This window comes from Kryptolebias marmoratus, linkage group LG4, assembly GCF_001649575.2.
Source record: "Kryptolebias marmoratus isolate JLee-2015 linkage group LG4, ASM164957v2, whole genome shotgun sequence".
In the NCBI taxonomy this organism is placed as follows: domain Eukaryota; kingdom Metazoa; phylum Chordata; class Actinopteri; order Cyprinodontiformes; family Rivulidae; genus Kryptolebias; species Kryptolebias marmoratus.
Window position 1 is genome coordinate 10078659 of NC_051433.1, and position 23720 is coordinate 10102378.

Here is a 23720-nt window from a genome sequence, read left to right on the forward strand (position 1 = left end):
TAATCATTGCGACCAGTCTTATTGCGAGCAGTCCATGTTGCTGTTCTGACTTTAACCTTAGCCGCGATTTTCTATAAGTAGAATATTTAATTATGAACTCGGCAGAAACACGTTTTCCTCGGTCTCACTCAACCATTTAAGACCCAACCATCTGCCCATCTATTTTCTGCAGCTTTACTTGATCGCAATAACAGCAGAGAGCGCAGGGGGGAGAGAAAAAAGATGAGTGGAAATAACTATTCATGAGGAGGGCAAACCGCAGAGAAAAGAGGAGTGAGATGGGGGGATGCTGAGGACGGGAAATAAGTGAGAAATAGTGAGGAAGTGTGTGAGAGAGGATCGGGAAACGTCCTGTGATGTGCATCAGGTCCTAATGGGAAGCAGGAACAGTTATTAGATACCTTTTTTAGGATCTATTCCTGTCAGGGAAAATTCATTATGTGACGCAGGATTCTGACTGTTAAACAAAGCATACTTCTTGAAATAATTGTGACTTTTTGATGACCTTTAAGCAGTCAAATGTGTGTGTTTCTGGAGGATTTTCCTCCCCATGGCCTGGGAACACGTGGAACTCTGGAAACAAATAAATCAATACTCAATTGATTGAGCGTTACGGTCTCACTGCATCATGATTGCACTCCGCAATTATTTCATGTTATCCTGTTTCGTTTTGGTTCACTTGTTGTCTCTGCTCCAGCAATAAAGATGTCAGTCATTTCTCTCCTTTGTGTTCTCTCTGTCGTCTTCTTCCCTCGCTCTCTCTCCTTCTCTCGCTGAATTGATTTGAAAGGCTTAATGTCTACAGGCTGTCTCAGACCCATTGACTCTTCGGATCAATAATGAAATTGAGATCCCATCAAATGACGTTGGAAAAAAATTGAGCCTGCCGAGCCGAGCGGTGTTATTCGGTTCCTCACAGAGCCGTGGCTGCGGTTAGTGGCCTCCTAATGGCTGGATGTACTTTTACAAGGATTTATGCAGCTAATAATCCAACTGTAGAAGTGTTATGATGTCTCCAGATTCTTCAAAAGAAGACAAATTTCAGCTTCAAGTTATAAAGGAATTAATTTTACTGTCCTGGAAGTTTATTCTATTTCACCCAAGTTTGAACATGAGCTGAAGAAGATTTTGTTTGGAGAACTCTGAACCCAACTCAACACGGATCTGACCGGAGTCATAATAATCCTCAAACACAGGCTTTGCTTTGACTCGTTAATCTTTGTGACTCATCCTCACTACAAGGGTGCAACTGTTGTGTTAACAGCATAACTTCGATTGTTTGGAGCACTTTTTATCTTCTGTCTTGTGTTTCATCTTGTAAATCTTGTATGATGAAACTAAAACATTGAAAATAAGTATCAGATTGCACGTTTTTATTATAATTATTATTATGCTGCATTAATCTTTCCATGATTGAAAATCTACAATAAGCAAACTAATCTCAGCTCCTTTCATCAGATGCTTACTTGTCTTTAGTTTTCTTTCTTTTTTCAGTTTTGGGTTTATTTATCATAATCTAATCTAATTAGGCATTAATATGAAACTAATTTAAACACTGCAAACCCAAAGCTCTGAATTTGCAAGCACTTTTTGTGTTTTTAGACTTAAATAAAAGAATAAACTGAAACATTTGTTTCTGTTTTGCATTTTCTCTGTTTTTTTATGCATTTTTTAACACAACATATCCATACTCGATTTATTTCTTCAATCCTTTGTGCTTTCCGTAAGCTTCACAAACTTACAAATAACCCCAGGGTGCTCCTGGTTCTCATATAATAAGTCCTTTTCAAACTTAAATTTGTTTTTAAGAAGTAAACAAATAAATTTCCTGCTCCACTTCTGCAGGAACTTTTCCTTTCCAACCTTCTAATATCATCACATCGTCCGTCAAGGTGTAAGAACCTTCACATCCATTTTCAACTTGGTTAACACAGATGATCCAAAGAGACTAATAAACTCATTATTGCATAATACAAATAAATATTCAAACGAGTTATACAGTTCTGACAAATACCCAGCCTTTCTCCTTGTGTTAACTTTTTTCCCCTCCTCTCCAAACACAATATTGATTTAATTTGTCTTTCAAAACAGTCTACAGGGATTATAAATACCTAATTTTTTATTCTAAGATGTGTCCGACTGAGCTTCTAACCTCATAAATTACTGATTTAAATCCAATTTATTTGTCTCTGAGGCTACCTGTTTACTCTCCACTGAATTTCATTCTTCGGTTTCGTTTCAGCCGCTCTAAAACTTTTACAAACAATAAAACCTGATGATCGAATAAGTCAGAGTATAATTAGCTTCATTTGGATTTGAATAAATCACAACCAAAATGTCCAAGCAAAAAAAAGTTCTGAAATCAGCATGTTGGGTTTGTTTTGTGTGGAATATTTTAAAATGTGGTGCTGATAGGTATTAATAAATTTAGATGGAAAGAGCTGAAGATGTACTGCTTTACCAGCTGTGGCTGTAATGTCGTTTTTAAGAATTACACAGAAGTTGCTTCTGCTGCGGTGTGTCTTAATACAGCAGAGTCTGAACTTCTGTTCTGTATTAGAGCCATCCAGCATGTCAGCATCTGTCTATATGGAGCATTATGCTCATTAATCTCTGCTTGACTGCATTCAGCTCTGATTGTACTTCAAGACACTTGTGTGTGTGTGTGTGTGCGTGCCACAAATTAATTACATGAAACTGCAGGGATCACCTGTCAGAGATGAATTGCTGTTTACAACTTCATAGAGTATCTCAACCTTACGTCTTTATGGGATTAAAGCAAAGTCGTGCTACTTGCCTATGAGGAACATGTCAGGCTCTTTACTCTGTTCTAAAGAAAGAAATGAAAAATAGCTTTTTTAGGTTTTGTGAGGTGATAACTGAGTCTGAGGGGGTCGAAACGTGAATTAGCGCACGTGTTGGCAGAGCTTTGACTCCACCTGTGTGTTCAGTGCAAACATATGCATCATGTAAGGGTTTTGGCGTGAAGTGTGTGTCATCGATTTTTGATGTTTTGGTGTGCGGGTTTCACACAGCTGCCGTGTGCGTTCAGGTATGACACCTTTTCTTTCTCAGGCTGGATTTTCAATTTGCCATTAAGCCACTCCAAACCCGAGCACAATTGTTGCATAACTTGAGTGCTACACAGCTTGGTGAACAGACGTGACACACTCTTTGGTTGTGTGTTTCACAAATCTGGGATGGCTTTATAGTCTTGCAGATCTCATTTACAGCCCCAGCAGGTAGCAAGTTTCAGTTGAACGGCTTAAAAAAAGTCACTTTACTACTACTTACCAAACAAAAGCAAGGCAAAGATAGTGTCTCTGTGAGGGGGAGAACATGAAAGAAAAGTATTCAAAAGAAAAAAAGTTATTTTAGAGTTTTGTGGGCGAGAGGAGTGAATTGGGGTTATGGTGGATCCTTGAGAAATCAGATTTGTCTGAATGAATGCCCGAGCATACTTTGAATCTGCCAGATGTGAAAATGTGCATCTGGTTGGGAACATATTCACAATTACACCTAAAATGTGTCAGAGGAGCAATTTTAGCTGTGTCTTACTCACCGCACATCCCAGTAATGCAACATTGCAGCTCTGCAGATGTTTGCAAATTACTGTCACGTAACAATGAACACCTGTTACATTCAAGGCTTCGCCAAAGGAAGTCCCACGTTACAAATCAACTGTTTCTGCACTGGCTCCATTTCTATCTTTTTCACCTTTTACCGAACTGATATGCGGTCACGTTGTCATGAAGGCACACGGGTAGAGATGCATTGATCCAGCAACAGTGCTGCTAATCTTGCCAGCTGGGGATCTTTTCATTTTCATTGTCATCGATCCGATGGTTCAGCAGGGAAGGATATGCATGCATTCTGTCAGTTAAGCTTAGTTTACCCGTGACCGTAGTTTCCATTTAATAATCCTTTCAAAATAAACTACCATGGGAACGCTCTGAATAGTTTTTCTTTTCTTTTTTGCGGGGGTGAGGATGTGATCTGTAGGTTTTCTGTAAAAGAAAAATCACTATATAATATTCAAAAACCCCTGCCCTTCCCTGTTATCTGTTGTCCCTGATTGTAACTTTAAATGATATTCACCTTTAGTTTGCGATATGCATATTGTAACATATTTAACAATGTGTCTCAGGCATTTGTTTGCAGCTCTGCTGAGATTCAGATTTCCATGTATGTGTGAGTTATCTGAAATGAAAAGGCTGCATGAGCTGCTTTTCAGTAAAACATGTTAATTGAGCATAATTGTTTTGGGCTGACACAGCGCTTTTGTGCTTTTTCTTAATAACCACAGATAATGAATGAAGGACTGGAGTTGATTTTTGATCAGTCTTCTGAATAAACTTGTATGTCGTGTGTTGAAATAACACTTGTGATGATGCTTTATGAATGAAAGGATGAATGTCATGTAAGCAAAATGTCGAAAACACTCTCAAGCTAAAACAAGCACCCCTAAAAGCTGGCTTATAGTGATATATGTTTTAATTTTAAGGTCACCTGTTTTGCTGGCGTGGTTATTGATTAGTGGAAGTTGAAGCACAATAACCCCTGAGTGTTTCACTCACAGATGGTCTGACTCTAATGAAGGAGACAAATGAGCCAGATGCTTTCTTACCGCGTGACACAAGGTCCTGTGTGGGTTTATGGAAGGAGTCCAGGAAACATTTTTAATTGACAAGGAAAAAAATAAATTGAAAAAAACTAGTGCAAGAACATTTTAGAATGAAAAGTTTGTACATTCTGTTTGGAAGGTATGCAATTCTGGTTGAAAACTTAAAGGTCTGCAGAGAAAGATGCAGACTTATATAATCATCTTCAGAAAGAAAAACATTTTTAACATCATTTTGTTTTCTGAGGACTCAGGAAAAGATCCAGGCACGTAAACTTAGTGCACAAGCAACAGGAATCATAAAGACAGGAAAGAAAGAACGACTCTGACATAAATATGACATATTTCCTGCTTTTCTTTTCTTTCTTTTTCTTTATTTAGTTTCAGTGTTTGGTTTGTAAACCATCTGTGATCCACTTGCAGTCCTGTGTATAATAACACATCCTGAGTGTTCTTTTGGCTGCCATCCTTTATGGTTTTGTTTTTTTTTCTTCTGTTAGTTCGTCTCTTCCTGTCTTCTCTCCATCTGTCTGCCTCTGTGTGTTTACTTGAGTTCATATAAGTGTGTGGCAGCCAAGATATTAGGAAGTGAGAACACCAAACTGCACTCTAATAAGGAACAATGATCAATTAGACTGTGGGACGACAATTGTATGTTTGAGGTAAAATCTCTTTTAGATGTTGCACTCATTGTATTGACACAAACTACAGTTATGAAACAGCAAGAGAGATTATTTGTTCCTTTAAAACTTTTTAAAGTAACCATTAAAACATAATGTCCTGAGAAAGTTAGACCATTAAATGTGTCCAAGCAGGCATCTATTTTCTGTGGAATGATCTCAGCATGTTGTGTTGTCCACTAGAGGGCAGCATAGTCAACCGTGAAGTTGAGTGAAAATGGAAAACTAAAACTCTTCTTTTCTTTTCTCTCTCAGGGCCAAAGTGTTCAGAGGAAAGAAGGTCCTCGGGGATTACGACATCAAAGTGGAGCAGGTATCACATTTTTTTTATTTAGCTATGGTGCATTAAAATAATTCATAAAAAGGTTAAAAGGGATCATAAAAGGGATGATAGGGATAAAAAGAAAACTGACGTCCTGTTCAATAAAACTCATATTGATATACACTATATTTCTAAAAGTATTCACTCACCCATCCAGATAATTGAATTCAGGTGTTCCGATCACCTTCATGGCCACAGGTGCATAAAATAAACCACCTAGGCATGCAGACTGATTCTACAAACATTTGTGAAAGAATGGGTCGCTCTCAGAAGCTCAGTGTGGGAACATGATAGGATGGCACCTGTGCAATAAGTCCAGTGATTTTAATTTTCTTGCTACTAAATATTCCACAGTCAGCTGTTAGTGGTATTCTAACAAACAGGAAGTGTTTGAGAATAATAGCAACTCACCACATAAAATCACAGAGTGGGCTCAGATGCACAGATGTCACTGATGTTATGCAGAGTCAGCAGCTACAGACCTCCAGACTTCATGTGGCCTTCAGATTATCTCAGGAACAGTTCATAGAGAGCTTCATGGAATGGGTTTCTATGACCAATCAGCTGCAGCCAAGCCTTCCATCACCAGGTACAAAGCATCAGATGCAGTGGAGAAAAGCACGCCACCACTGGACTCTAGAGCAGTGGAGACGTGTCCTCTGGAGGGATGAATCACGCTTGTCTGTCTGGCATTCTGACGGACGAGTCTGGGTTCAGCTCCTGCCAGGAGAACGGTTCTTGTCTGACTGCATTGTGCCAAGTTTAAAGTCTGGTGGAGGGAGAATTATGGTGTGGGTTTTTTTTTCAGGAGTTGCATGTAAACTCTCAACAGGAACTCTTAATGCTTCAGCATATAAAGACGTTTTGGACAATTTCATGCTCCAAACTTTGTGGGAACAGTTTGGGTATGCCCCCTTCCTGTTCCAACACTAGTGTACAAAACAAGGTCCATAAAGACATGGATGAGTGAGTTTTGTGTGGAAGAACTTCAACCTCAACCTGACAGAACACCTTTGGGATGAATTAGAGCGGAGACTGAGAGCCAGGCCTTCTGTCCAACATCAGTGTCTGACCTGACTCTTGAGCTTTTGGAAGAAAGGTCAAAAATTCCCATAAAAGCTCCTAAACCTGTGAAAAGCCTTTCCACAAGAGTTGAAGCTGTTAAAGTTACAAAGGGTGGGCCAGCATCATGTTAAACCATATGGATTAAGAATGGGATGTCACTCAAGTTCATATGTGGGTGAAGGGAGGCGAGTTTTGGCAATATAGTGTATCTACACAGACTCTGCTTCTGTAGAGGATGAGTTTGAATTGTTAGAAACAGTTTTCACCATGATACAGACAAATACATCTAGAACTGATTAACCCAATTCATTAAAGCCAGCTAATCCACCTTATCCTACGTAAACATGGCTATAATTTAATGTATTTTACAGATATTAATCTAAAATTTGGTGTGGTAGTAACTGAGTGTTAATTACAACACATACTCTGAGCCCTAACAGATCACATGAGACATTCTAATATTACATGATGTTATTATTGTTACTGTCAGGGTTTGACCAAAATGGCTGCAACTCTGTCATTTCTTAACATAAGATGATCTTAGTTTAAAATTCTACACCTAAAATGCTAGGCCTTTAATTCTCATGTGGAAGCGCTTGTTGTCTAACAGACTTTGCCCGTTAAACAAAAGTATGTGAGCGTTTTCATTTGTCATGTTTGCGTAACGTCTGTGCTGTGAATGAGTAATCACGTATAAAATGTGGCGACACTTTCAAAAACCACTTCAAATATAAAAGACTTTATGTTTTTTTGTAAAAGCAGTTTTACACTGAGACTGTATGACCTGTCAGTCTCATGTTGGTTTGGCTAACTAACCAGCAAACCAATTTACTATGCTCGGTTACTGCATTTCAGAAGACTTGTCTTGGGTGTGTTTCACATAAAACAGTTTCACACCTAATAGAAGCTGAATCTCAACCTCAAGCCTCACCAAAGAAATGAAACATATAACCAGATGAGACAGAAGGCGGCCGCTTTGAGTCACACAGAAATCCTCAGTGGGCCTTCAACCACACCAAAGAGCGGCAGCATACAACGTTTACTAAAGCGCCTGCACAGTGAATGTGTGTAGGAAACTAAATCCAGTATGCAAATAAATAAGAGGTGAAAAGGTGCATGCGCTGAAAAGGAAAAAGCGATTCACTCGTTTTTATTTTAGCATAAAACGTTAGTAGGAATGATAAAGAAATCATCTGTATACTTTTTAAAGGTTAATCTGTTCTCTGCTCCTCTCTCCATGCAGGCCGAGTTCTCAGACATCAACCTGGTTGCACATTCAAATGGAACCTGTAACGTGGACATGCAGGTCATCCGAAGTGGCACCAAAGTGGTCAGGTCAGCATCCTACCTGACACACACACACACACACACACACACCTATACACTCACACTAATAAGCTTTACCCACTGTCAATGATTAAGTGCCTCTGAATTCCAAAGACCTAACTTTTAAAATACTCACCTTTGGGTTTGACTTTTACCAAAAAATTCCTTTTTTTTTTTAAGAAAAACAGTACAAAATCAGAAACTATAAAAACTAATTCATAATAAGTGAAGCAAACAGGACTTTAACTAACAAACAGAACCTTGAAATATAAGTTTGGGTCTACTCAAAAATGTTAAGACTTTACAAATTTAATGTCTTTTTTCCTTTTTGTTTCTTTCTCTGATAAAATTAAACTTAAAGAAATACTCCTCAACCACTGGATCAACAAATGCTCATTTTAATGTATTTTTCAGGAAACAAAAAGGTGAATTAGTGTAAATTCATTTGGCCTAAAATCATTTGACTGAGCCTGTTGTTCAAGTTAGATTAATGTAATTTGTACTTTCAGACTCCTGCTATTAAAATTAAAAAAAACTTACTAGAACCTTATGATATGATCGCCAAACATGTAAAAAAAACAAAAAAAAACAAATCAAAGCATATGTAAATATATATCTTAAGTACAATATAGGTTATAACTGAATTTGATATATTATCCCCAACCCAGCTCAGTACAAACATAACTCCTGCACATACTGACACTCACCACACCCACCACTGATTCAGTCTGAATTTCAGACTGACTCAGACCTCAGCATCCTGGCTAGAAACTGGCAGCATTTAATCAAGACTACAACTCCCACGGCTCAGCTCAGCAACAAACAACAGGAAATGAAGCAGCAGCTCTAGTCTGCTAATCTGCGTCTCGGGCCTGTAATTTTACTTCATCAGCGCCGGGGTCCACACATGCTCATGCAAACAAGTTAACTGCTAAAGATAATGCGGAGTCATGCAAGTTTCGATTCACAAAGAGTAATTAACAATTATCCATCCTTAAAGAGTCACGAACAGAGCAGTTAATTGTTTCAGAAGTTCCGTGGAAGCTCCTCTCAGATCTCCAGACTTGGACAGTTGTCTTGTCCTCCCTCAGATTTGGGTTTGCTGTGGAGACAATCATTAGGTCTGCAACATAAACATCAGTCCTGTGCGTCCGACTTCAGCCCAGAATTTTCAGACCTTGACATTCCTAACTATCTACATTTGTCTCAGTAATTGCACCGTGTTCATCGATTCTAAGTCACAGCGGTGATTTGCTAACTGCTCCGAGACTGCATGTTGCTTAGTAACCTCCGTCGTGCCTCCGAGCATGTCACTACACTGTCCACAACTTTCCTGTCTTTTCGTGTTCTCAACTCTGTCACTTTTTTTTTTTTTTTTTACTATAAAAATAGTCCAAGTATAAGTGAATTTTAAAGAGAACCGCCATCATAGGGGTCACCTGAATGCAGTCTGCACAGTTTGATTTTGTCTCAGCAGTCGTCTCGGAGCATTTGCTCATTTCTTTGTGCATGCATGCGTGGTTACCTTCCATCTGCTCAGCCGGGTCAAACTCCACAAATACAGTCACTGAAAGGATAACTGCCTTAAAGTTTGACTTTTCTTTCTGCTCGAGGAATAATCTTAGACTTACTCTACATTTCATCTAATAAAAAAACAAATCTGAGTCCTTAGAATTCAGTTTTAGCACATTCTTAGAAAGAGCCACCAAGAAATAGTGAGTAAATAGTTCATCCATTTGAAACTTTATCATGTGCAGATAAATACCCATTTACTTTAGTCTGCATCATGCATTACTGTAGGTTTATTTGTTTAAATAATTTAAAAAAAACATAACATTTATTTAATGAAGTATTTGTTAGTCCAATGAATCTTTGATGTATTTTAAATTGGATAGCCATTTTGGGACTTGACTTCAAGAGCTTTTATATATTCAGCTACACATCTAATGATTTAAAGAATTTACACTTTACTAAAGGTTCACAACTTAGGTATTAAAATCTAAAACCCTTTAAATTATACTTACAGTACGCAGGTGAAATTGTAAAACGCCAGCAATTTCGGCAGGTTTGATTGTTTGAACCTGCAAAACTATTTTAGCTTAATTAAAAGTGTCTGACATTTGGATGTAATTTCATTATTGGCTGTACTAAAAGTAACATTGCTTTGAGCAAAAATGTCCATTTCAACAGAAACAGAGCGGCCTGTTGAGATGATGTTGTCTTGATACAATAGAAGGTTTTGTTATGGTACAAAAGATATTTTGTTCAAATCACCTTCTAATGGATCCAGAAATTAGTTTTATTTTTACTAAAAACATATCCAACCCATGAAAAATCGTGTTTATTAAAAGGGTCTCAAATCCTACAAAACTGCAAAGAGGATGAGTTTGTAAGCTCAAAACAGTGATTCATCCACCCGTCTGACTGAGCTTCATAGCTAAAAGTTGACAAATATTACAAATTCAGTTAGATACGAAATTTCTTTGACAAATTTAACTCAAACAATAATTTCATCTGTACCAGTTGTTTGTCAAGTCGGCTTTAAAAAGTGTGTTGAACTAACAAAGAGACAGAAAGCAGTTTTACAGTGTGTCTTTTCCTGCACACAGCTCTACATTTGTCTCTGTCAGTGTCATTTTTCACCCCTGTCTGCTTTCCTGCCTCTCCACTCCCTCACACTCACACTCACACGCTGAGACAAAAGGGAAAACAACAGAAGTCATGGCCGATCACCATCAACGTTTCACTGCGGTGAACTGCAGCAAATATTGTTTTGACCTCAACTCGCTCCTCAGAAATGGCTTTTCCCGCTCCGTTGCTGTGGTTTTTACAGTTATTATGTGGAGTGGAAGAAGTAAAACCATGCAGAACTGCTGTAACTATCTGCCATTTAGCATCTATACCTTTTAATGATGCAGATTTATGCCCCTGCTCCCTCTTAGACGTTAAACACTTCTCTGCAGTGCAGTTTCGTTTCGGTTTTTTTTTCTAACTGTGAATATTTGGCTGCAGTCTGCCGCCTCAGTGACACATGTCACCGACAGCGTGGTTTCACCTTCCAGAGATGAACGGGGGTTACCTAACAGGCCAAGCTGTGTGGGAGGGCGGCGCAGCTTCCCACTCGCTCACATTTTTCTCCAGCTCGAGACAAAATGCAGAATGAACTTTTGATAGGATGCTGTGTAATTACAAAGCCAGAATTATAGATGTCATAACAAATCGTTTGGCCTGTAATTATCAGCAGAGGCTGATTCAAAAAGCCCTCGGTGTTTCCTTTACTGTATTATGAAGGTTGACACTATTAAACATGCACTTAATAAACAAAACAGCAAAAATCAGTGTCAGCTATGCAGATTACTGTTACGCCTCAACAAGAACTGATTTGGGGATTTTGTGTGGACAACATGAGCAGAGTTTCTGCTGAGTCAGTCTTCATACGTTAGACATGTAGAAACTGCTTTGGGCAAGTAAATTTTGCTTTATGAATACAAACTACTACTGATTTAATCTTCTTTATTTCATATTCCAGGTCATTCAAGCCTGATTTTGTCTTAGTCCGCCAGCACGCCTTCAGCATGGCCCAAAATGAGGATTTTAGGAACCTGATCATCGGTCTTCAGTATGCCGGCATCCCGTCAGTCAACTCTCTGGACTCCATCTACAACCTCTGTGACAAGCCCTGGGCTGTGAGTCATGTTTGCAGAGCAAATATAAACCTGAACGCAGCCAGGTTTTATTTATTTACCTTTGCGTTTTCAGAGGGATGCAAATTTAATCTGGAGCTTTTACTCCCACTGGAATCTGCAGCTGCAGCAATAATTCATACTCAATGAACATTCTGTGATGAGTTATAAATCATGTTTGGTTCGGAGTCGCTCCAACTCGGCCGCTTCTCTGTTCTTCTCCTGTCTTGCAGTTTTCTCAGCTGATCAATTATCAGAAGCGGCTGGGTGCCGATAAGTTCCCTCTCATCAATCAGACGTTCTACCCCAACTACAGGGATATGGTAAACTTCGCCTATCTTCACTCCACACTGTGTGCCGCCAGTCAGCCTGCAGCAAACTCACACCTCCAAAACATTTGTAAATGACAAAAAGTAACCACTCATAGGGAAATAATGCGAAATTTATACAAGTGTATTGTATCTTTTGTCAGTTTTAAACAACTGATTCAGAGCTTTAGTTTATTAGGATTACTGTGTGCCATGTTAAACTTTATTATCTCAAAAAGAAGTATTTTTTACACCATTTCTTTAATCAAATCCAAATTAAACCTTAAAAACAAGCATTTAATCACTGTAGTCCTTAAATTAACTACTTCCTTAATCCATTTTCTTTTGATGAAACAAATATAAATCAAAGCACTGAGGCGAGGCACTGACGTGTTTTTTTCAATTCAGAAATATGCAAATATGGCTCGTCATTGTTTATAATCTTCTACTAGATCAGTCATGTTATCATACACAAACGAAGTCCCATTTCAGTTTTTATCAAATTTCTTGTTGGAGTTTTATTGTGTTTGATTTTAGAGATTCAACAAAGAGAGAACATGACACATTTTTCCATTTAGATATTTTATATACAACTGGATTTTTTTGGTACATGAAGATAGAAAACTTTGCGACAGAAACAGAGACATAAATACAAATCCAAACTTTTTTTTTTTTTTTTTCGGTATAAAACAATTAAATTGTTTCACACTTCATTCAAGCCATAAATTAAAATGCATTTTTATCTCGTGAAATAGGACTAAAATGCACAAAAAAAAAAAAAAATCACTTTTAAAGATGAATTTCATTTTTATTTGATGTTGTTCACCTACTGCAAAACAACACAAGTAAGAATGCATTTTAATTTGTACGACTTCAGTGAAGCAAGCTAACAATAAGACAGAAGTCAGTTCAGACTCAAGTCTTTTAAGAGATGAAAACACTTTAATCATCCATTACACATCTGCATTACTCAGGAAAAGAATTCACCTCCTGCTTCAAGGAGTTAAAAAAAAAGAAACCTTGCCCTGTTATATCATTTCCTCTAAGGAGGAAAGGCTTGTCTTCTACAGGTGGCAGTGCTGTTGTTTAAGCGCTAGATTAGATTTTTGGCACAATAAACAGGACAGAGCTCAACCAAGGGCACTAAGATCACAAGAACCACAACATAACAGTCACTACGCTATGAGAAACGATCTGGTTAGCCGTGAAAATGTTAATTTCAATTGAAATACAATATTTACAAACTCAAGGTTTTGAGAGAAGACTGTAAATACTTAGATGTGCAAGAATTAGGGTGATATAACGTTTCTGTGTCACATTAGGTGAAATGAATAATTGTGAATATGCGACGTTGCTTTTCTCTGTGTGTACACTTGAGTGCAAAGCTTTTTTTTTTAGATGGGCAGCTTCTTATCTGTCACAAAATAACTGCATTTCTGTCCAAAATTCACCGTGCACACTCTACAAAATTTTAAAAAAGAGAATTATTAAGAGTTTTGCAACCCCAAACATGATTAATGCAATAGTCCAGATCTTTTAATGTTTGGTGTGAAGAGTATGGATGAGTATTAATATCTTACCTGCTGTAGGTAGCTCATTGAATGAGCTCAGTTTGGAGAAATGACGTTTAATTCTGACCTGATTGACGAGCTAATGGCTAGTCAGAGTGGGGCTAAGGCCAAAGTGGATCGCTGTTGTCTTCAAACAGTAAATTCTCAAAAAATTGAAGTGGTTTATGAAATTATGAAGATTCGTGTTGTTTCCTGTTTTGCATTTCACAATTCTTTACATAAAACTCAATAACTATTTCCTAATAGAAGCAGCAGCAGCTAGCTGTAGCACATCAGATGCCGACTGGGGCACATCCAGCAAGAACATGCTAATAATTCTAAAACTCCCACCAGTTTAAAGGTTTAGAAAATACTGTTTACACAAACAAAAGTCAAATGGAGATGTTTGTGGTTGGCAGCAGTCCTCCTTGGTTTTGGCCCTGCTCAGAATCTGTTTGTCAATTTGATCCAAATTAAACTGAGGCCGTTCAAAGAACTGTCTCCAACAGGTAAGATATTAGTAGTTCATCACCTTTTCACAGAATCTCATTGTAAAAGATCTAAACAGAAACTGCAAAAACAAACTACATATTTTTTCTTCTTCTTTTGTCTAAATTTTAACAATAAATAACTTGTTTTCATTGTTGCATTTTGAAATAGCTTTAAATTTAGTGTCTCAAACTTGTGCACAGTGCTGTTCAGTTCTCATTTGTTTTAGCAATTACGTAAATAAAAAAAAAAAAAACACCAGGAAGTGTGGGCAGGCGATGTTGGTGTACGAGGTACACACTGCGAGGTTGTGGCAATAAACCCTCTGATGTATTTTTGTACAACAACTGAACAACATTCTTGTACATGTTTCACTACATTCACAAATCAAATCACCACATAACCTATTATACCTTACACATAAACAACTTAAGGGTCTTCCACATTTGTTAAAGGAATGTTTTAATCAGGATGCCAACATCCACCCTGGTGTGAACAAGTTTCTGTAGATGTTCTGCTGCTATTCTGATTCTATAATAGCAAGTGAAAAAGAAAGTGTAAAACTGTGAAAATGAGTCAGGAACGCTCGAAAGCCCTGCAGTATGTATTTTTTCCTATTGTTGAAACGAACACCTGAACTCAACTAACAGAAGCTTAGAGTCAGGTTTCCTTTGCAGTCTAAAGAAATTGGCCTCAATTTTTTTTTTTTCTTGTTTGTTTGTTTTCGATTCCAATTTATTCGGCCGCTTCTTTCCAATGCTAAAGCAGGGTGTGTCAGATTTATAGATCACGGGTCGCTCATGTCCAGGAATTCTTTCTCAGGTGGAGGCCCACCCCGGTACCAGCTACAGCTCATGTCCGATCGGCGAATACAGGCGTACTGCCGAGCCTGCTCCCCGTTTAGACTGTTATCCAGCAGCCAGTCTGTCCACAAGCACTCGTTCTCTCCTGTAGACGCACATAGCACTGTGTAACATGTGTTGATCTGACAAGAGAGGACAAATCCATTCATCTTTTTGTAATTGCTGATCAATTTGTGTTATGAATAGGAACACAGATTTGAACTGAGTAAACACAGATATTCATAATAATTTTAATCATAAGAACATTTGCTGCAAAATGAAACACACAACAGTAGAAAAAGGGTAAACCGTTAACTAGAAAAGGTGTTGTTTTTTAATCAAACATCATGAGCACACCTTCGAGACAGAAAGGTGAGTGTAAGAAAGCTAAATATGAGGAAATAGGTGTACTCACTTTGCATTCACAGCCCATCTGGTATCTGTAGTTCAGGTTCTTCCTTTGTGACAGCGATAGGTTGTCCCATGACTCCACCAGGTCGCACTGGCCAATAGAAATCCGCCCATCGCTCCACATGCTTCCTGATGAGATACATCGCATAACCACAGTTTGATTTCATGTTTAGCTAAACAAGTTGCTGAAAATCCAAACAGTTTTATACAAATGAACTGAAATTTTAATCGCAGGCATTACTTTAGAGCTAATATAGAATCAGACTGTGTCATGTTACTCTGCATGTTATGGCCTTTAAGATAAATATTGCAACTTTTCTGTTCAGACCTAAAAAAAGGGGGATAAGTAGGATGACAAGGCTGTTTTCTTCTTACTACACATTTTGTGCTAAATTAGGCTGAACAGCTGCTGACAAAAAAGCTGCTCCTAAATTCCCCAAAACAGAAACTCTTCTGCATATTTCCTTTGATAAAACACTGACCTATGCAGTTATTTTCCCATTGAAAATCCAGAAAAAGGTTGTTGCAGTACCTGAGAGGAGATAACCTGCTTTATTGTTGGAGTCCAGTTTGACTCCACACAGTGAGGAGAAGACCGGAGTGTACACATACTGGATATCCTTGGCTCGGTCAAATCCCTTAAACATCTGGAGACAAACAGAAGTTTCTGATGTGATTTAGAAGCTCACGCTGACATTAATCTGACGTAACACGCAACGACAGCGTAAGACATGGTTCTCATAAATTTAGCTTCCGAAGATTTTATGATTGAAGCAAAATCAATTTCAGATTGTACAAACGAAGCTTTATGTTTTGCAGATTTTATGACTGATTCTAACTCTGTGAAATGTTCGTTATTAAATCCACAAAGTCAAGTGAAGATGGACATTTGCAGATTGAAATCAGCCCACTTCAATTTTTTTCTCTCTTGCCTTTGACAATCTGAAGACAGGAGAAGAAAAAAAGAGGCTGAAGAGGTTGAGAATATTAAATAAGAGAGTCTGTTTCCGGTTATTTGCCTTTCAGCATTCATGAGGTCTAAACTGCCTATTTGCTGTATCACATATATATATTGTTTACTCTGCTCGGCACATAATTCAACCCCTGAGTAAACCCTGCAGCACGGACACACGTCTGCACCAACAGCGGCTGCTACCATCCGCAGACCTCACCTTGATCATTTTGATTTCGTATTGGATCATCTTCATGTAAGGTGAGGAGCTGTTGCTAGGCGACACAATCTTCTCTCCCGAGATCTTTGCCCTTATCACTGTTAAGAAAAGCGCAGACAGGAAGATGGGATGAACTGAATTAAATGGGCAAATAAACATGAGAGGCTGTGATATACATGTCAGAGAAAAAAGAAACTATCCTGGAAAAAGCTGGTTTTTTTAAATGGTGGATGCATAGACTTAAAGCTACATAGACAGATCTGTGTCTCTTGCTCTCCCTCCTTTTCTATCACTTTCTTTGTCACTCCTCTTCCTCCTCACACAGACAGTGTTGCAGCCTCTCAGTAGTGATACAGGATGTGTCACTCTTTTCTTCTGGGAGGAAATTCAAAACCCTCATGGAATAACAAGTAGCTCTCCAGTTGCTCGCTCCCAACTAACTCGGAGCCCGCAATTACACTTTCATCACATATTATACATTATACACGCTTCAACACGTCGCACAGGCTAAACTCTGTCAAATCAAACCTTATTTTGTTCAACTTTTAGCTGCAGATCTCCTTTTCCCATCAACGAAGCACATGTCATCTGCACTTTGGGCATTTGCTTAACTCTGGCTTAAACAAAGCCTCAAGTGACTCTCTTGTAAGCTCCTCCCACCATCAAACATCCAATCGTAGCTCAGCGACAGTAATTAGACACAATAATGAAACAGCTGTGTTTCTCTGCATCTGAGCTTTTTTTTTTTTTACATGCATAATATAAATGTCAATATTAGCATGAAGCTTACCATCTGCTGTGACACAAAGATGATCTCCTGGTATTAAAGTAACGTGTCTTTTCTGACACATTCTGACTCATTTGCATACATTTGGAGCTTTAATGTCTGATTTAGGGCTGCACAATATGAGGAAAACATGCACCTGGAAGGCTCTTGTTATCTGATCAGTTGCAATAAACCCACATTTTTCTCACTCCTCTCTGTCTATTCCTTTAGTCTCCTAACACTTCCTGTGTGTTTTAGCATCTCAAATACAATCATCTAAACTAGGTGTGGGCATCAAGGACTGGGAGAGAACATCCAACTTGCCAAATATAAGATATTATTGGTCTGTAGGGTGTGAATGCACGGCCACTTAGAATATATTTGCCTATGATTTATTGCAGTTCAAGTAATCCTTTCAAATAATGATATTACACACATTAAAATGACAAAAACATTTTTTTTTTCATTGTGTGGCCCGGTGTCTAATTGTTAAAAGTTAGAGTAAAAGTGCAGTTCTCTTCCCAGCACTTTACATGTAATGACATTAAAATATATATAAACAAACAAAAACTAGAGTTTATAAATGATACATGGGATGTTTTGACATGTCATTAACATACTTTTTCATGGGACCGGAAGCATACTATATTTTATTTATACTGGGATTCTGAATAATTTTATGCGCTTATTGGATTTTTCTGCAGCAACTGCAGGTTCATTTGTCATCATGACAGCCCAAAAGCCACGTCGGTTTGTTCTTTTTTTCTACTTGAAGTCTTCAAAATTATTACAATTAATCTCTATAATTTGTACAAGGAAAAAGAAGCTGATTGTAGTTCTAGTCATTTAGCTTTACTTTAGTTTTGTATGTGTTTTATTGTCATTGTAAACTTGAATTTAATTAAGAAAAAAAGATAAATGCACTGTGATTATGTATATCTTGATGAGATATTTGTAATTCCTATAAACTTATAAATTGACACATTCTTTCTCTGTATAAGAGAGAAAGAAGGTCAGCGTAGATGCAAATGTCTGGAATGGGTAAACTGAAAAGAAAGAGCAAAGAATCAGAAGTGGGTCAAGTAAAACCATGAAGGACAGAAAAAAAAAACGTTTCAGAGAGTGGGAGAGGCAGAGTGAACCTCGCACACAGCTTAGCAAACCACCCACTTGGTTTTTCTTTTGGGTCATCGCATAAAACTACACCACGGTTTTTGTGTGCTGGTAGGAGGAGGAGCTCAGCCTGTTCTGTGAAATTAACTCAGGACAAACTGAGACTTTCTGTTTGTTTGCTCAACATCATATTAGACAGAAAGGTGAACAAACGCCTAAGAGTTTAATCTGATTTCACTGCTGTACCAAATACAACACAAATGGTCCAGGAGGGTTGTTTTTGTACAAAATGTAAAAAAGGCTTGTTTGATTACATTATATTTATCCTTTAAGTGCATAATTTAGGGCTAAAATACTTTATGGCGATGCATCTGGATTCTCCAGTCTGTTCTGCAACAACAAAAAAATTGACAACAGATAAACTATTTTCTGTTATATAACAGATATAGATCAAATAATCTTTTATGCCTTTTATTATGTTTGATCACACCTGGATCGACTTTTAAATTCTCCTACAAATAATGAAATCTTTGTGTGTCCTGAGAATTATTAATATCTATCTTAGATTAATCTTAAAACGAGCTTAGAAGATGTTTTCACAGTTAAGATTGTAAACCAATGCTTATCTCATTTCACACTGGCAGCTCAAAAAAAAATCTGGCTAAATTTTAAAATCCTTTTGTCTCAGTTTCCAAACTCTTAATGCCCAAATGTCATCATATCTAAAAGATCTTTTGGTACCTCGTCACTGTATGAGCACCCTTCACTCTCAGGGTTCAGGCTTATTTATGATTCCCTAAATTTTCAGGACAAAAAACGAGAAGCCGAACTTGTAGCTGTACCACTAGCATTTTAAAAAGGCGTAAAATAAACAATCTGCTAACATTTAAATTCCAACACTACTTGGTAAAAGGCTATGAACTGATTTTCCTGTTGTCTGAACAAAGTGCATGTGGAATCTGCAACCTTCAACCAGCAGTGGTGGTGCTCATACCACAGAGCTTCACCTCTCCGGTAACGAGGTGTGGAAGCTCGTTAGGGTTGGTGGTGCCAACATGTAGTTACATCTCCTGCCTCCAACACACTCTACGGTGTCCTGAAGTGGTGCTCAATTAACATAATTTGTTTTGAGCGTATGGCATCAGCTCTGATTATACAGCTGAATAAACAGGCAACTCATAAATGCTATGCTGTCCCAATCATGACTATCATACTGTGTTGTCATTCATAGCATCTCTCTGATCTGGACTATTTTCAGTACAGGTAACTGGTGGTTGAATTTGTTTTTGTCATCTTAATACAAAACTTAATACGGCTAAATTGAAACATCAGTATTTGGACTGTGCATTTAAATGACATTTATTCAGTGCCAGTAGAAAATGTTTGTGCTTTCTCTTGTTGAAACAGCACTCTTATCCCAGAATTACAGGAATAGACAGCCCCCATCTGAACATTTTTAACCTTCCCAAGCTAGGTTAGTATTTAGTCATTTCAGTTGCTGCAGCTGTGCCGTGCACTCAAAAAACAGGCGCACCTGCAGAGCTGAAGTGCCCGTTCATCTGCTGCGGAGTTCCATAACCAAAGAGAAATATTGCAAACTTGTACCATGAGAACTAATGTTGTAAGTAACTCCCCCCCTCCCAGATGAATCGGCACCCTTGTCATGCTCACAAAGCTGGACTGTCAGTGGGCTTTCACACTGATATTGTTAGTATGCAGACCATCAGACTGAGCCTATAGACATGGAAATTAGGTGGGGAGTGAGAGGGTAAGAAAGAGAGAGATGGAGTAGGTTGTTGGCATGGACTGGCCCTCATCCAGCAAACACACACATACACACAATGTGAAATACACAAATCCCAACCAGGGAATCATCCAAGGTTTGTGCACACATGGGGATATTACTCAGATGTACAGCTTTATTTAGAGAGCTCATTGACTCTGACAGCACCGTCAGGTCAACTTCAGGCCACCACCAGCCTGAACACTGAAAAACAACCAGGACAGTGTAAGCACAGACACCAGCGAGTGAAAGATTTTCTTTGAAATACGCAAACTAACAAAACGAGGACTTTGGTATTCATGGTCCTAGAAAGACTAGGGAGTTGTGTCTTACCTGAAAAGGGACTAACTGCTCATTCAGAGGTGGATCCCTTCATTTAAAGCTAAAACAAATAAAATCCCCAAAGCTGGGATCCAAATACAACAGATCCTGAGGTCAGATTGACCCGTTGGGTAGTAAGATGTTTGTTATCACTCATGTTTGGAACAAACAACTTTCTGGATACGTTGATGCAATTTGAAGGTTTCATGCAAAAAGATTTTATTACAAGACACAAGTGAAACACTGTTAATTTTATACTTCTTATCATTTCCTACCTGATTACAAATAAATAAATACAAAACTATAGTGCTGTACAAAAGTCAAAGGCTATTTTGAGCTGCAGGAAGTACATTTCCAATTCAGTTGTTTTAGATTTTAGGATGTTTGATAAGTTCTTATTCTTATTAGCCACCCTTTCAGTTCAATCATTTCTGAAGAGGCTTTGGTGAACAAATCAATTAACTTAAGATAAGATAAGATAAGATAAGATAAGATAAGATAAGATAAGATAAGATAAGATAAGATAAGATAAGATAAGATAAGCAATTTTGTAGATTCAGCTGAAAGATTGAGAGAAAATTATGTATTTTTGAGACAAGACAGTAATAAAAAGGGTCTAAAATGACCATTTTGTGTTATTTTTTGTTTGTTTATATAAAAATGTACCTTTGGATAGTACTGTATTTGGAATGTGCTTTTACGAAACCAATAGTCCTTTATGACACAGGAAAAGGGTAGGTGAATTTGTGACTGAATTTATAGCAACAATAAAATGTGCTTTAGTCATCTAGGAAGGGTCACAAAAATTATATTTAGTCTTTTTTTTGCATGCAGCTTTGCCACTCTTTTATCTTCCCATTTTGCATTTCTTTCCTATAATTTCTCCCCTCCAACCAGATGCAATACTCTCTGACATTAAGTTTTTAGTTTACCACATCCTTAAACGGCTTATTTATCTTATCGAGTGATTTTGATGTTCATGTTTGTTCAAGTCTAAATTTATCTGTTTTTTTTAGCCGCACTGACACAGTATCTTCAAGTTAGTAGAAAGAAAGTAAAACAACATATCTTAATTTTTTTTACGTAACATTTTCTGATGCCTAAAAGGCACACATTGTAATGTTTGTGAGTGAGTCTACTGCGTATTATTTGGTAAACTAACATGACTAATTTCAGCTTAAAAGGTTATTGCAGTTTACGTTTTATAATTTATAGTCATTTGTGTGTTGGTTTGACAAGACAGTTTGACACATATTACACGCTTTAAATTAAAGAAAGAAGTATAAAGGTCAATAGATCTTGTCTTTAGTTATCACTAAGAGAAGATAAAGTAACCATTTTGTTCAGAATAGATTTTGTTTGGAGCTTTATTGCTTTGTAAGTTGGTTAAAAGTGTTTTTTGTTTTAGTTTTTAGAATATTGGAGACACAGTTACTCGGTAATAATACAACCATGAAACTCTGTGGTGCCATCTAAATGGCTTGTTTTGTAACTATTGTAACGTTACACAACCAGATGTGACATTTGATAATAAAGTTTGACCACTGACTGAAGACTGGACAAACTAAACGACCTAGTTTCGATTAATTCTACCTCTCTACAGTCTCCTTTCTTTGCAAACAGACCTATGTAAAAGTCTTATAAATTTCATTTCTGATTAATTGACCACTTGCAGGACCCTCTTTTCAGTCATAAATGACACATTTTATTTGTTTGCTCATAAAGCTCATGTGTAAAATGTTGTTGTTCCACAGACTCTTATTGCTTTCCATTAACCCAGATTTTGCTTGTTTTTCGACCTAGTGCTTATAAAAACAGGTCTCGTACTCCATTTCACACAGACAAGACACATTTTAAAAGGACTTTCAAAAGAGCTTACCCTCTAACCTAAAACAAGACTGAGAAAAAGCAATGTCTTTTTTCCTCTTTCGCTTCCCCTTGCACCCCTGCTGGAGTGTAACCTTTGACAGAGGCACATACTCCAGCTCTCTACAGTCCGGAGCCAAGTACTCAGAGTCAAAGCAGAGTGTTGGTTTTGGCTTGTACTTAGACAAAATGGGGAAAAAAAGGATGGTGGGGAGGGGAGGCCTGGACAGAGAGACAGACAGATAGAAAGTAGGCTGTGTTTATGACTGATCAAGGGTTGTTTGTTTGCCACTGAGAGGAAGAAAATACAAAAAATATAAGCCCCGACTCCTAAAAAAGTGTTTGTATACAGGTCAAACAAACACATTCCTAAATCAGTGAGTTTACCATCATGGTTGTATTTCACATAAATACCTATACTGGAGTGGAAAAACAATCCACAGCAGTAAACCTCTATGTTACCTGAACAGTTCAGCTCAGTTGGTTAGTTCTTGTCAGACTTGATTTACCTTATTGATTTGGCCTTTAGACCTCCGCAGATCAAATTAAGTTAATCAATAAAAGAAACGATTAGTTAATTAACAAAGACAGAAGCCAAATCCTGCTACTTTAAAATAATCAATTTGTATGCAGCAAAATGCACACTCCGGGGGAACTAAACTTTGATGTTTACTGTTATTCAGAGCAGCAGCTTTTATAATTTCCATTGTTTTAATTTTATTGAAAGTGTTAGTGGAAACTGAATAGTCTCTGGACAGTAACTCACCAATCTCAGCACTGCAGAAGAGCTGCTGTGGGTGTGCTGGGTGGCAGCTGCATCCCTCCACAGCTTCCTCCATGCCTGCTCCAAGCAAAAGGAGCATCCACACCCCCAGATGCACACTCCGCTCCTGGGACACGGCCATGATGGCTCAGGCTACCTCTGACTGCTTCGACACTTGATGAACACTCTGCAGCTTCTTCTTGTTCCGCGAAGTTTAAAGGAAGGCCACTCAGGTCAACTGTCAGCGGAGGGGGTGTGTGGCGGATGAGGCAGCAGGGTCGACGCGGAAAGAGGAGCTCTGCAGAGCTGAGAGGTGACTGTGGATAGAAATGTTTTCATAAGTTTAAAGTACAACTCTGGATTTAAGCTTCAGCAAATAACTCGAGTTGAAGGCTGCTGCTGCTCCCTTTTCTTTTCTTTCTTTCTCCCCCTCTCTGTAGACAACACACAGAGAGACTTACAATAGTTAGATCCCCTCTCACTCTGGCCTTGAATGCTGAGAGGGTCGCACACAGGGAGCCTCTTATGCGCTCAACAATTTAGGGACAGCCTCCTAAAATGCAGAGAAAAAAAAAAATCTGGCATCCTCAGCTTCTTCCTTTGCCCTCTTTTGAAGCCCTTCATCACTGCACCCCTGAA

The 23720-nt window shown here is 38.1% G+C and overlaps 2 protein-coding genes across 2 annotated transcripts in view; one reads left to right on the forward strand and one right to left on the reverse strand.

The window, feature by feature from the left end:
• syn2b (synapsin IIb) overlaps positions 1-23720 on the forward strand; it is a 72320-nt gene that overhangs the window by 36738 nt on the left and 11862 nt on the right. The window contains exons 2-5 of the mRNA XM_017408725.3: positions 5557-5614; positions 7932-8023; positions 11544-11700; positions 11931-12020. Of these exons, the coding sequence (XP_017264214.1) occupies positions 5557-5614; positions 7932-8023; positions 11544-11700; positions 11931-12020 (397 nt within the window). The remainder of the gene's footprint in view (positions 1-5556; positions 5615-7931; positions 8024-11543; positions 11701-11930; positions 12021-23720) is intronic.
• On the reverse strand, positions 12526-23596 carry LOC108231604 (metalloproteinase inhibitor 4). The gene is made up of 6 exons (XM_017408727.3): positions 23543-23596; positions 23085-23398; positions 16470-16567; positions 15830-15944; positions 15302-15426; positions 12526-15029 (listed from the first exon to the last, which is right to left on the reverse strand). The coding sequence occupies exons 2-6, from the start codon at positions 23221-23223 to the stop codon at positions 14832-14834; spliced, it is 675 nt and encodes a 224-aa protein (XP_017264216.1). The 5' UTR covers positions 23224-23398; positions 23543-23596; the 3' UTR covers positions 12526-14831.